Source organism: Oryctolagus cuniculus, chromosome 7, assembly GCF_051225735.1.
Source record: "Oryctolagus cuniculus isolate XC-2025 breed Fujian yellow rabbit chromosome 7, ASM5122573v1, whole genome shotgun sequence".
NCBI lineage: Eukaryota > Metazoa > Chordata > Mammalia > Lagomorpha > Leporidae > Oryctolagus > Oryctolagus cuniculus.
In genome coordinates this window covers 3,391,900-3,403,934 of record NC_142873.1, presented here as the reverse complement: position 1 = coordinate 3,403,934, position 12,035 = coordinate 3,391,900, and the positions used below count along the sequence as shown (strand labels likewise).

Genomic DNA, 12,035 nt, shown 5'->3' with positions numbered 1-12,035 from the left:
TTAAGGTACAAAAAGTTATCAATATTAATTATTTTATTACTTTGAATTGTGGAAATTAAAAAAAAGAGTTTTCCCCCCTTTGTTTTCTTTTCTTTTCTTTTTTTTTTTTTTTTGACAGGCAGAGTGGACAGTGAGAGAGAGAGACAGAGAGAAACGTTTTCCATTTCTGTTGGTTCACCCCCCAATGGCCGCTGCGGCCAGTGCGCTGTGGCCGGTGCACTGCGCTGATCCGAAGCCAGGAGCCAGGTGCTTCTCCTGGTCTCCCATGCGGGTGCAGGGCCCATGGACTTTGGGCCATCTTCCACTGCACTCCCTGGCCACGGCAGAGAGCTGGACTAGAAGAGGAGCGACAGGGACAGAATCCAGCGCCCCAACCGGGACTAGAACCCGGGGTGCCGGCGCCGCAGGCGGAGGATTGGCCTAGTGAGCCGCGGTGCTGGCCCTTTGTTTCCTTCTTAAGATGCTTGAAGGACAGTATTCTAATCTGGGAAAGAAAAATACTGGAGAGGCAGCACCAGAACAGCTCTCACCTACCCTTTCCACCTGGTGAGGCGAAATGTCCCATGGCTGTCTCTGGGCACAGGCAAGTTCATTTGCTGTCTTCACAGAAAAATAAATCAGTAATTCTCTGAAAGACTATGCTGAATTACAGAATTATTTCAGAATTATTGGTTACCAAATCACAGTCCACTGTGTTGTAAAAGTTCTCTCATTGGATGAGAACAAATATTGAAATGAGAAAAGTAAACCATAATCTCAAATTTTTCCATGAAAATCAATTTATTTAATTGAAAGAACTACCCCTTATTCTGAAATTACATCCTTCCTACTTTTGGTGTCCAAGATGTCCTTCCTGTTACGAAAATTCAGGGATATAAGATGGTCCTTTTTTTGTTTTCCTACTTGGCAAAATAAAATAAATTGGCACCTGTTTGTGTGCATGTCGATAAAGTGTTATTGGTTTTTAAAATCCAGTCGTTTAGGAACAGCTAGTTTATAGAACACACGTACACTTGGTGGTGTTTCTGAATTTGGGCGGTTTCCTGGGCTTAGTCACTCTGTCTGTAAGCTTCATTGTAAATTACACATTCTATTCACTCAATTTTTATTGTTTCACCCACTCAACCAACCCTTTCTCAAAATGTCTGCTGTGGCCTGGATGTTACATTTTAGGTTTGGGGTTATGGAAATGAGTCCCTTCTCAGAAGATACTTACTATGAAGTGGCAGACATACTGTATAAGAAACTAATGATAAATGTGAATAATTATGTTTTTATTTGGATCTGGTTATATGTAAGGCATTTTTCAGGTCCTGTGGAGAGATTTTTAAAAGAGTATTCAACTCAGTTATTTCGTGACTGCTGAATTCACAGAAAAACAAGCGCTGGAATTTTCGGCCCTCCCGCTCACATCTTTTCTATGTAGTAATCCATGAATCAAGAGAGAGGAATCACCTACAGCCAGACCTTGTACTTGACTGGTGTAATGCCGTATCCGAGAACGCGGCTCGTGTCTGCAAACTAAAACGTGGCTGTTTCTTGAGATCATCTGTAAGGAGATGGTTTTGGGGGCACACATACTTACCCAGTGACCTGTAAGAGAGAGCCCCAAGAGAGGGGACTAGAACCCTGGGGTGCTGTCGCCGCAGGTAGAGGATTAGCCAAGTGAGCTGCGGCGCCGGCCCCAAGGGAAGCACTCCTATTAAGAGGAGAGTGGTAGATACAAGATACATGCTTTTATGTGAAATGGAAAATATTTAAAGCATATTTTCCACTGCTTAAATTATCATTTTTCTTTTTTTAATTTATCCTAGGTTCTTGGTGATGCTGTCATCTGTCTACCAGCATTTAATATACACTTTCTTTGGCATCGTGATTGGATGTGGAGAAACAAAACATTTTGGTTTTCACACTGTGGCTTTTATGTCCATCTTATTTGCAACAGTAAACTTTGTAAGGTAAGAATCACATTTCCGAGACTGTTTAAAGAATTTCGGTTCTCAAGCCCAGAATTAGGCTTGGAAAGCACAGGGGATAACAAAATGAGCTTTGGGTGTTAAGTCAGGAAACCTGCCTTGTGGTCAAGGCCTTGCAATCGCCTGCTATTCGACTTGAGGAAACTGTTTATTTATCAAGGTTTCATCCATAAAAGAAGAGGGCAGAGTCCAGCAGCAATGACATTATCCATGGCCTACATAGAAAGGCAAACTCACGGACCCATCCCAGTCTGTGGTTTAATCTCTGGAGAGGAGAGCCAGGAAACAGTGGAACACGTTCTCTAGGCGGTTCTCGTCTGAGCACTATTTGACCAGATGAATGGGTCTGAACGTTTTCGTTGTGGCCTCATTTATTATGATCAGTAACTATGATAAGGCCATTTGCGAAGCACTTACCAGCTACGACAATATGTCACTGATATGAATGCAGTCTTGTTAGGTAGCTGCTGCTGCATCATTCCAGACAAGGCTCAGAGAGCTTAAACTTGCTGTCACTCAACTTACAAAGGCAGAGCAGATTTGAACCTGGCTCTGAGCACATGTCTTCAGAACGAGGTTGCCTACCGCCAGTGGTAATGGTGTCTTCCATAAGGTTTCATGAGAATGTCTCCAAAAATACTGCCATTTCCACCAGGATACTGGCCAAGGGAGCTTACCTGATACAATGTTCTCCCAGCCTCTGCTGATTCTGAAGGTTCCACCTGCAGCTCAGTCGTCACTGGCACACAGAGGGATGTGTGCACAGACCTACCTGCCACCCGCACCCCCACTGTGCCATGTTGGGCCTCACTTTGGCGCCTGCCTGCTACTCCTATCCAGCTGACAAGTCCGCAGCCATCTTGCCTTCCCTCTGACTCTGTCTCAACATCTTTAACCGTTGTTTGTGCATGTATATTTATGGTCAGGGTGGCTCCATTGAGAACGTGACATGTGTGTGAAGATGTTAAAGGCTTCAGGGAGCTGGGCAGATAGCCAGGGAGTTTTTAAGGCAGATAATTCGTGAGTGTGCAGGTCCTAAGGGAGGGACTGGTTAGCAGAAAGAGCAAGGAGGCTTTTGCCACTGAAGCAGAGAGAGAGGAGAGCAAGGGAGCAGGTTAGAGGACCAATTATGTGAAAATTAAGAGAAAGGGCTCCTCTAAGAATGAGCTGCTGGCCAAGAGAACACCCAGGAGGATCAAGAGGATGGGCACCAACCCCTAAGCCTGGGGTCCAAAAGCCAGACAGCCTGGGGTTCTGATGGGCGAGAAAGAGAGAGACCACCTTTCTGCCATTTATTTTCTTTCTGGGACCTGGGAATTATAGGGTGCCTGCCACGTTAAGCATAGATCTTCCCTGCTTGGTTCACTCACACACCAGTCTCCTCTGGGAGCAGCTTCACAGACACACCTCACAGTAACACTTTACCACTTCTCTAGGAATTCCTAAATCCCAGTCAAGCTGACACCTAACATTAACCATCACACCCTTCCTGGGAATGTGACTAAAACTGTGGGCAATGTAAGACACCTGGGAAAAAAAAAAAAAAGAAGACCTAAATGGAAGATCTCTGCGAGTGAGATCCCAGTGGAAAGAACAGGCCATCAAAGAAGGAGGTACCTTTCTCTGAAGGGAGGAGAGAACTTCTACTTTGACTACGACCCTGTCTAAATATGATCAGAGTCGGTGAACTCAAAAGGCTTCCATAGCCTTGGCAACTCATGACTAGAGCCTAGGGAGATTACTGACGCCATAAACAAGAGTGTCAATTTGTTAAGTCAACAACAGGAGTCACTGTGTACTTACTTCTCATGTGGGATCTGTCCTTAGTGTGTTGTCCAGTGTGAAGTAATGCTATAACAGGTACTGAAACAGTATTTTACACTTTGTGTTTCTGTGTGGGTGCAAACTGATGAAATCTTTACTTAATATATACTGAATTGATCTTCTGTATATAAAGATAATTAAAAATGAATCTTGCTGTGAATGGAATGGGAGAGGGAGCGGGAGATGGGAGGGGTGTGAGTGGGAGGGAAATTATGGGGGGGGAGCCATTGTAATCCATTAACTGTACTTTGAAAATTTTATTTACTAAGTAAAAAAAAAAAAACTGTGGGCAACGTGCTAAGTATGTGCATCTGTATACTTCAGTAAAGCTGTTATTTTTTTTTAAATGTGGACAATGATTTACTCAAAAGGGCTTCATTGGAGTGATATCCATAGCAATGAAAAGGTACAAACGCTAAAATACCCAACTGAGGAGTGTGAATTGTGGACAAGAGAATCTTGTACTTTCTTTTTATAAAGTCATTTACCCTTGATGTGTATATTTTTAAGCCTAACAGAAAAATTGTTACTAATCTGTTAATGGATGTGACTGCGTATAAAACTTGAAAGTCTATCTGTGTGAACACAAATAGGATTTCCTGTTTGAAATCGCAGGGTTCAAAGAGATGGTTAAGACTCACTATGTCTCTTCAAGAAGTTTACAATCTATTTAGCGGAATATGTGAGAGAAACAATTGTTACATACAGAGATGCGTACTTCATAAAGGATGCTTAAATGATATATTCAGGACTTCATAGCTAGTTGTGGGGTTCTTTTTTGTTAATTTTTATTTGAAAAGCAGAGTTATAGACACACAGAGATATATTCCATCTGCTGGTTCACTTCCCAAATGGCTGCAATGACTGGGGCTGGGCCAGGAGCTTCCTCTGGGTCTCCCACATGGATGGCAGGGCTCAAGTGCTTGGGCCATCTTTTGCTGCTTTCCCAGGGTCATTAGCAGGAAGCTGAATCAGAAGTAGAGCAGCTGGGACTTGAATAGACACAGAGGATGGTGACTGTGCCACAGCCAGCCCCAAGTTGCGGGGTTCTGTAGAATGTCTGCTCTGTGCTGGATTCACATATTTCAAGGAGTCATTGAGCTTCCTGGAAACAAACTCTGGGAGGGAGAGTTTTGTGAGTTGTGGGCAGATTTATCGGGCAATAGGGGAAGGCTGATGTTTGGGCAGAGGGAGAAGCTAACCCCATAGCACAGTTTCAGCTAAGCCTCAGCTGATCTATGTAGAGCTGTGGAGCTAGGACAGCCCTTTGGAACTGTCCCACCTTGAGACAAGGGGACAGTCTTTTGTATTCCTGCATCATGCAACCATTGGCCAAGGGCTGTCCCTTGAGAGGGGAACAGCTCTGAGTGGGGCTGGTTCCTAGGGCTCAGAGCAATGTGCCACGAGGGACTGGATCCATGAGACTCTACTTAAAATTTTGTTTTTATTTTTAAAATTTCATTTATTTATTAGAAAGGGAGGGAGGGAGGGAGAGAGAGGATCTTTTATTTGCTACTTCACTCCCCAAGTACTTCAGCCATCAGCTGCACCCTCCCAAGGTGTGCACTAGCAGGAAGTTGGAATCAGAACAGAGCTGGGACTTGAACCCAGGCACTTGGATGTGGGATGTGGGCATACCATGTGGTGTCTTAACCACGGCATCAAACGTCTGCTGTGACTTAAAACTTTAAATTCCTATTAGAAGAGGGATGGATGTGTGAACCCTGAAGAAGGTGCCTGGATGGAACATGATAGCATCCACTATATTGGGGATGCTCTTTCTGTAATAGGTTTACGTGTTGTTAATTTTTGCACCACTCCATATATGACCTTTTCTCAATACAGCCCAAAGAGGGAGAATGAAGATTTTAAATGGAATGCTGAAATAACGGGTCCAGGCCGGCGCTGTGGCTCACTAGGTTAATCCTCCGTCTGTGGTGCTGGCGTCCCATATGGACACTGAGTACTAGTCCTGGTTGCTCCTCTTCCAGTCCAGCTCTCTGCTGTGGCCTGAGAAGGCAGTGGAGGATGGCCCAAGTGCATGGGAGACCAGGAGGAAGCACCTGGCTGCTGGCTTCGGATTGGTGCAGCGCCGGCCGTTGCGGCCATTTGGGGAGTGAACCAATGGAAGGAAGGCCTTTCTCTCTGTCTCTGTCTCTCTCTCTCTCTCTCTCTCACTGTCTATGAATCTACCTGTCAAATAACAAAAAAAAAGAAAAAGAAATAAAGGGTCCATATTTAGCTCTTGACTTTCACATATTTTTGCAAACTCACAATGAGATAACAGTCCTAAAAGCCAAATTTTGCTAAAGAAGAGAATATTTTGCTAAATTCTAAAAGCAGTCTTTTTTCCTTATCAGAAGGCACGCTTGGTAGATTAGGATCATTGCATGTTTTTATTTTAACCATAGTATAGGTGATGGATAATATGACAAACAGGAAGAGAAGAGGCTGTAGAACCTTTGCTAAAAATAGAGATGAGAAGTGGTTGAGACAAGGTGGAGAGGCCACTTCACCTTCACCATTTCTTGGATGCTGAGAAAACACAAGCTTAATGGAATGAGTTGAGCAACGGTCAATACAAGGCTAGTGCTACTGAGTAGAAATGGTAGGTTAGCATGGGTAAATGGAAAATAGGCCTCGGATAGACCCTTCAATCCCTACGTAGTCTGTATGTGATGTGGAGGGAGTCCAGACCTTATTTTCTTCTCTGTGGGGAATTCAGAAGATTAAGTTTTCCAGAGGGGTCTCCAAGTGCCCCTGTAACTGAGCATAGCATAGGAGACCATACAGACCTAGGATCAGATGGGTGTGGTCACAGACTTCGGGAGTTCTGCAGGGGGAGACAGTCAGGCAATCCTAGGGATCACTGTGCACTGGCCTGAGAAAAGTCGACCAAGAACACTTCTGAGTAGATGTGTTAAAAACAGGGTGAACCAACGACAAAGGAAGACCTTTCTCTCTGTCTCTCTCTCTCTCACTGTCCACTCTGCCTGTCAAAAAAAAAAAAAAAAAAAAAGGGCCGGCGCCTTGTGGCACCGGCACTCCGGGTTCTAGTCCTGGTCGGGGCACCGGATTCTGTCCCGGTTGCCCCTCCTCCAGGCCAGCTCTCTGCTGTGGCCAGGGAGTGCAGTGGAGGATGGCCCAAGTACTTGGGCCCTGCACCCCATGGGAGACCAGGATAAGTACCTGGCTCCTGCCATTGGATCAGCGCGGTGCGCCAGCCGCAGCGCGCCAGCTGTGGCGGCCATTGGAGGGTGAACCAATGGCAAAGGAAAACCTTTCTCTCTGTCTCTCTCTCTCACTGTCCACTCTGCCTGTCAAAAAAAAAAAAAAAAAAAAAAAAAAAAACAAACAAAAAAAAAACAACCAGGGGCCAAAGTTCTAAAACAAGTAGTTCAAGATACCTAACTGAACTAACTGAATATACAACTGCTTGCAAAGTTGGCCCTGATGCCAGGAGTCATGTTAATTTCCTCCTACACCCATCTTGGGGGGGGGGGGCAGGGCTAAACATCTTGTGAAACAGGATAAACCACTCTTTACAGGAAACGTTGAGTTGACTATTTGCACAGGTAAAACCAGATTGAAAGAACCCTTTAAATGGCAAGAAAACTGAATTATTTACTTTGAAAGTCTGCCTTGCTCTCTGCCATAGGAACCCACTTGCATGCTGAGACTAGTCAGAGTTTAAGGAAAAATACACAGCTTTTTGTACATTGTTTGACTCAGCTATCCATCCATGATCTCATGTCATCTTCATGTTCATACACTAGGATGTAAGAGCTATTGCCTCCATCTCATAGACGACAAGATTGTCAAAGAAAAGCTAAACCCCTTGCCCAAGGCCATGTGGCTGAACTTGTCTCCACCTCACTAGGGGAGAGGATTTAAAGGATGGACTCATCTTTAAGTGGGCTCTCGAAGTCTGGGTGGCCTCTCCGTGAGTGACTTGTTGAGACAAACATTTCAGAGAGAGTGAGCCAAGACAAAGAAATGGGAAGGCACGGACTTAATAACCACTTCTGACTATTATGTCCTGAGACATAAATCTATTGTGTATAAGCATGATTATGTCTTGAGTGCTGACTACTTTCAAAGTGTCATTCTAAGCCCTGAGTGCTGATTAATTTAGTGGAATGTTCACCACAGCCCTTTGAGGCAAGTACAGTTATTATTATCACCTTCGTTTTACAGAAAAAGAAGCCGAGGAACCAAGAGGCTAAATGACTTGCTTAAGTCTATGTAGTTTGTAAAGGGAAAGCCTAAGTTACTCCAGGTAGAAGGACTTCAGTCTTGTCATGCTGCCTCTCTGCTTTTGATACCAGGAAATGACTTACGTTGCCATTCGTTTTGGCTGGACTCAATGATATGTATTTTTTAAAGATTTATTTATTTGAAGGGCAGAGTTAGAGCGAGAGCGAGAGAGATAGAGGGATCTTCCATCTGCTGGTTCATTACCCAAATGGCTGCAGTGGCCAGAGCTGAAGCCAGGAGCCAGGAGCTTATTCCGGTCTCCCATGTGGGTGCAGGGGAACAAGCACTTGGGACATCCTCTGCTGATTTCCTAGGCACGTTAGCAGGGAGCTGGATCGGAAGTGGAGCACCTGGGACTCAAACCTGGCTCCCATATAGGATGCTGGTGCCACAGCAGAGGCTTTACCTGCTGTGCCATGGCACTGGCGCTGGACTTGGTGATATTTTAGGGAAAGATTATTTAGTAAAGCTGGAAGGATTGTTTAAGAGTTGCTTTGGGAAAGGTTTGAATGTGAGGCAGAGGAGTTTGCTGAAATCAACTACATAGAGTACAGGCCGTAGTTACATATTTTCTGTTTCCCAGTGATGGGACTTTTCTGAATTGACTTGTGCAGTCTCTAGCTGAGCAATTGATACAGTTCCTATTTTTTTTTTTTTGAGGCTAAGAATATGTCTGATTTTATTTTGCTGAAAACTCATTTGCTCTAAATCATTTGAAGCACAGTGCTGATACTTCGCTTGGTACAGATTCTTGAAGGAGAGTCTAAATTTTAGGACAGATAATGATCTCCTCAGCCATTTTCTCCACCCCCCCTTCCTTCCTTCTTTCCTTTGTTCCTTTTCTTCTTTGCCTTCTCCTCCTCCTCCCTCTTCTTCAAGATTTATTTATTTATTTGAAAGACAGAGCTACAGATAGAGAGAGAGAGAGAGAGGGAGAGAGAAAGGTCTTCCATTCATTGATGTACTCCCCAGATGGCCACAACAGTCAGGGCTGGGGGCGGGCAGCTGAAAGCAGGAACCAGGGGCTTCTTCTTGGTCTCCCCTGTGGTGCAGGGACACAAGTACTGCTTTCTCAGGCCATTAGCAAGGAGCTGGATCAGAAGTAGAGCAGCCAGGACTCAAATTGGCACCCAAATGGTTTGCTGGCATTGAAGCTGGTAGTTTTGCCTGCTATGCCACAATGCCACCCTCATCCCCAGCCATCTTCTTATGGAAATATGACCTGGAAAGCAAAAAGACACAAATTGAAATTATTTGCAAAACAGTTAGTGTATGATTCTTTTTTTTTTTTTTTTTTTTTTTTTGACAGGCAGAGTGGACAGTGAGAGAGAGAGACAGAGAGAAAGGTCTTCCTTTGCCGTTGGTTCACCCTCCAATGGCCCCCGCGGCCGGCACGCTGTGGCCGGCGCACCGCGCCGATCCGATGGCAGGAGCCAGGAGCCAGGTGCTTTTCCTGGTCTCCCATGCGGGTGCAGAGCCCAAGCACCTGGGCCATCCTCCACTGCACTCCCTGGCCACAGCAGAGAGCTGGCCTGGAAGAGGGGCAACCGGGACAGAATCCGGCGCCCCAACCGGGACTAGAACCCGGTGTGCCGGCGCCGCTAGGCGGAGGATTACCCTAGTGAGCTGCGGGGCCGGCCAGTGTATGATTCTTTTGGCACTCCAGAAAAGTTTTGTTGGATTAAAGTATGAATGTGTCTATAATAATTTTATTTTAGGCCATGATCTATACAGTTTCCTATTCTAATTTCTGATTCCAGTCATTTTATGGCCATTCAGAGAATAGATTGAGTTTGTCATTGGGTTTTTTTTTTTTTTTGACAGGTAGAGTTATAGACAGTGAGAGGACAGAGAGAAAGGTCTTCCTTCTGTTGGTTCACTCCCCAAATGGCCGCCACGACCAGCGCTACACGAATCCGAAGCCAGGAGCCAGGTGCTTCTTCCTGGTCTCCCCTGCGGGTGCAGGGACCCAAGCACTTGGGCCATCCTCCACTGCCCTCCCGGGCCACAGCAGAGAGCTGGCCTGGAAGAGGGGCAACTGGGACTAGAACCCGGCGCCCATATGGGCTGCTGGCGCCGCAGGTGGAGGATTAACCAAGTGAGCCACAGCGCTGGCTCCCGTCATTGTTCTTTGAAGAAGTTTCCCAGCTGGAATCTACTTCCAAAATCCAAACTGTATGCACTAGGATTGTTGATACTTCCTTGCATTTGTGTAGAACTTCTTTGATTTTTCAAGATGAGTATAATATACAAACTTTAGACAGTAGATTTAGTTTCAGAAAGTATGAGTGACTCCTCAGTAAAATGCACTGTCTTCTCCCTACTGAAAAATGTAAATGAGAACTTAGATTGAGTGTCTGGTTTCAACACTGCCTTTAGTACTCACCGTGTGATTTTTTATTTGTAATGTTTTTCTCTCCACAGGTTGCTTACTGTTTTTCTAGTGAGCCCTATTTTGGTGTACTGGAGTTATGAATACAACTGGCGATGGGGAGTTGTTATCACGTGGTCTGGAATTAAAGGCGTCTTCAGCATACTCCTGGCTCCCGATGTTTATAATCTGGCTGAAAAGAAAGTGGAGGCACCACACATGGTGGGAGAGCTCTTGTCTCACGCTGAGTTGTTTCATTCATTTTTACTTACTTTATAGCACTTGTTGGAGTTTTGAGTTAGATTTATAGTGTTTTTTTTTTTTTTTGTAGAAAGGAACTCTGAGGAAAGCTTAGGTATGTTGACAATGTGAAAGGGACCGACAGTCATGTAGCAATTATGGCTGTGGGTCTTGGACAGACCTGGGGCCCAGCCCTGTCTCCACCATTCATATTCCAGTAACCTTGGGGAAGTTCTTGAGCCTTGCCTTAGCCTCTGTTTCCAGTTGAGGATTGAGGTGATGATTAATGAAATATCCCATACTGAATAAATGCTCAATAAAATGTTGCTTAGCACACAAATGCTATGTTTCAATAGCTGGCAGAGAGCATGAAAAAATAATGTGCTTGAAGAGAACATCTAATCCGTGTTGCTACAATGACACCTGAAATACTGGCTAAGTGTACTAGTGAAACAAACACTACAAAATGCTGAGTCAGGGATCTAGCTATATTTATATGTCTTCAACGATAATTTTAAAATTGAACTTGTTGAAATGAAATTTAAATTCCCTGTGAGCTGGATACACTGCTAGAAGCCCTCAGGACCTGCCCCCTCATCCCACCTCCCAGTCAGATAAACCCCACACTTTCTCCTGAGAGGGGCAAAGTCCACTTGGACAACACAAGACCTGCCCTCTCACCAAGGAATCTGTAGGGCAGGCGAGGCCTGATGTTATCTGCTTTCTAGCTCAGGGTGTTTTTCTTTTGCTGTGTTCTTTCTGTCCCAGAAGGTCCAAGGAGTCGAGTACTTTAAAAAAATATATTTATTTATTTATTGGAAAGGTAGAGTTAGAGAGTGAGGGAGACACAGTGAGATCTTTCATCTGCTGGTTTACTAACCAGATGGCTACGGCGGCCAGAGCTTGGGCTGATCTGAAGCCAGGAGCCAGGAGCCTGGAGCTTCCTCTGGACCCACATGGGCAGGGGCCCAAGAACTTAGACTGTCTTCTGCTGCTTTCCCAGGCACACCAGCAGGGAGCTGGATTGGAAGTGGAGCTCCTGCGACTTGAACCCTGTGCCCAAATGGGATGCCAGTCCTGCAGGTGGTGGCTTAACTGCTATGCCACAGCACCAGGCCCGAGAGTCTGTAAGTTAACAGGCTCTTCAGGTGACTGTTGGCACCAGTTGAGTCTGGGAAAGCGCTATGGAGGAAATACCGTTATCAACTGCCTTTCTCAGTGAAGGAGGACACCCAGGCTCAGGGGGATTAAATGGCCCCAAATCACATGACCCATACATGGCAAAGCCAAGGCCTGCAAGTGTGGTTGTGTGTCTGCTTGTGCATAGTGCCTTTCTGGGCCACACCACAGACTGCTCTGAGAGTTTC

At 45.2% G+C, this 12,035-nt stretch overlaps 1 protein-coding gene across 1 annotated transcript in view; it reads left to right on the top strand.

Moving 5' to 3' along the window:
* Positions 1-12,035, top strand: part of SLC9C2 (solute carrier family 9 member C2 (putative)) — an 83,529-nt gene that overhangs the window by 22,027 nt on the left and 49,467 nt on the right. Inside the window, exons 9-10 of the mRNA XM_017345618.4 lie at positions 1,815-1,958; positions 10,482-10,650. Of these exons, the coding sequence (XP_017201107.1) occupies positions 1,815-1,958; positions 10,482-10,650 (313 nt within the window). The remainder of the gene's footprint in view (positions 1-1,814; positions 1,959-10,481; positions 10,651-12,035) is intronic.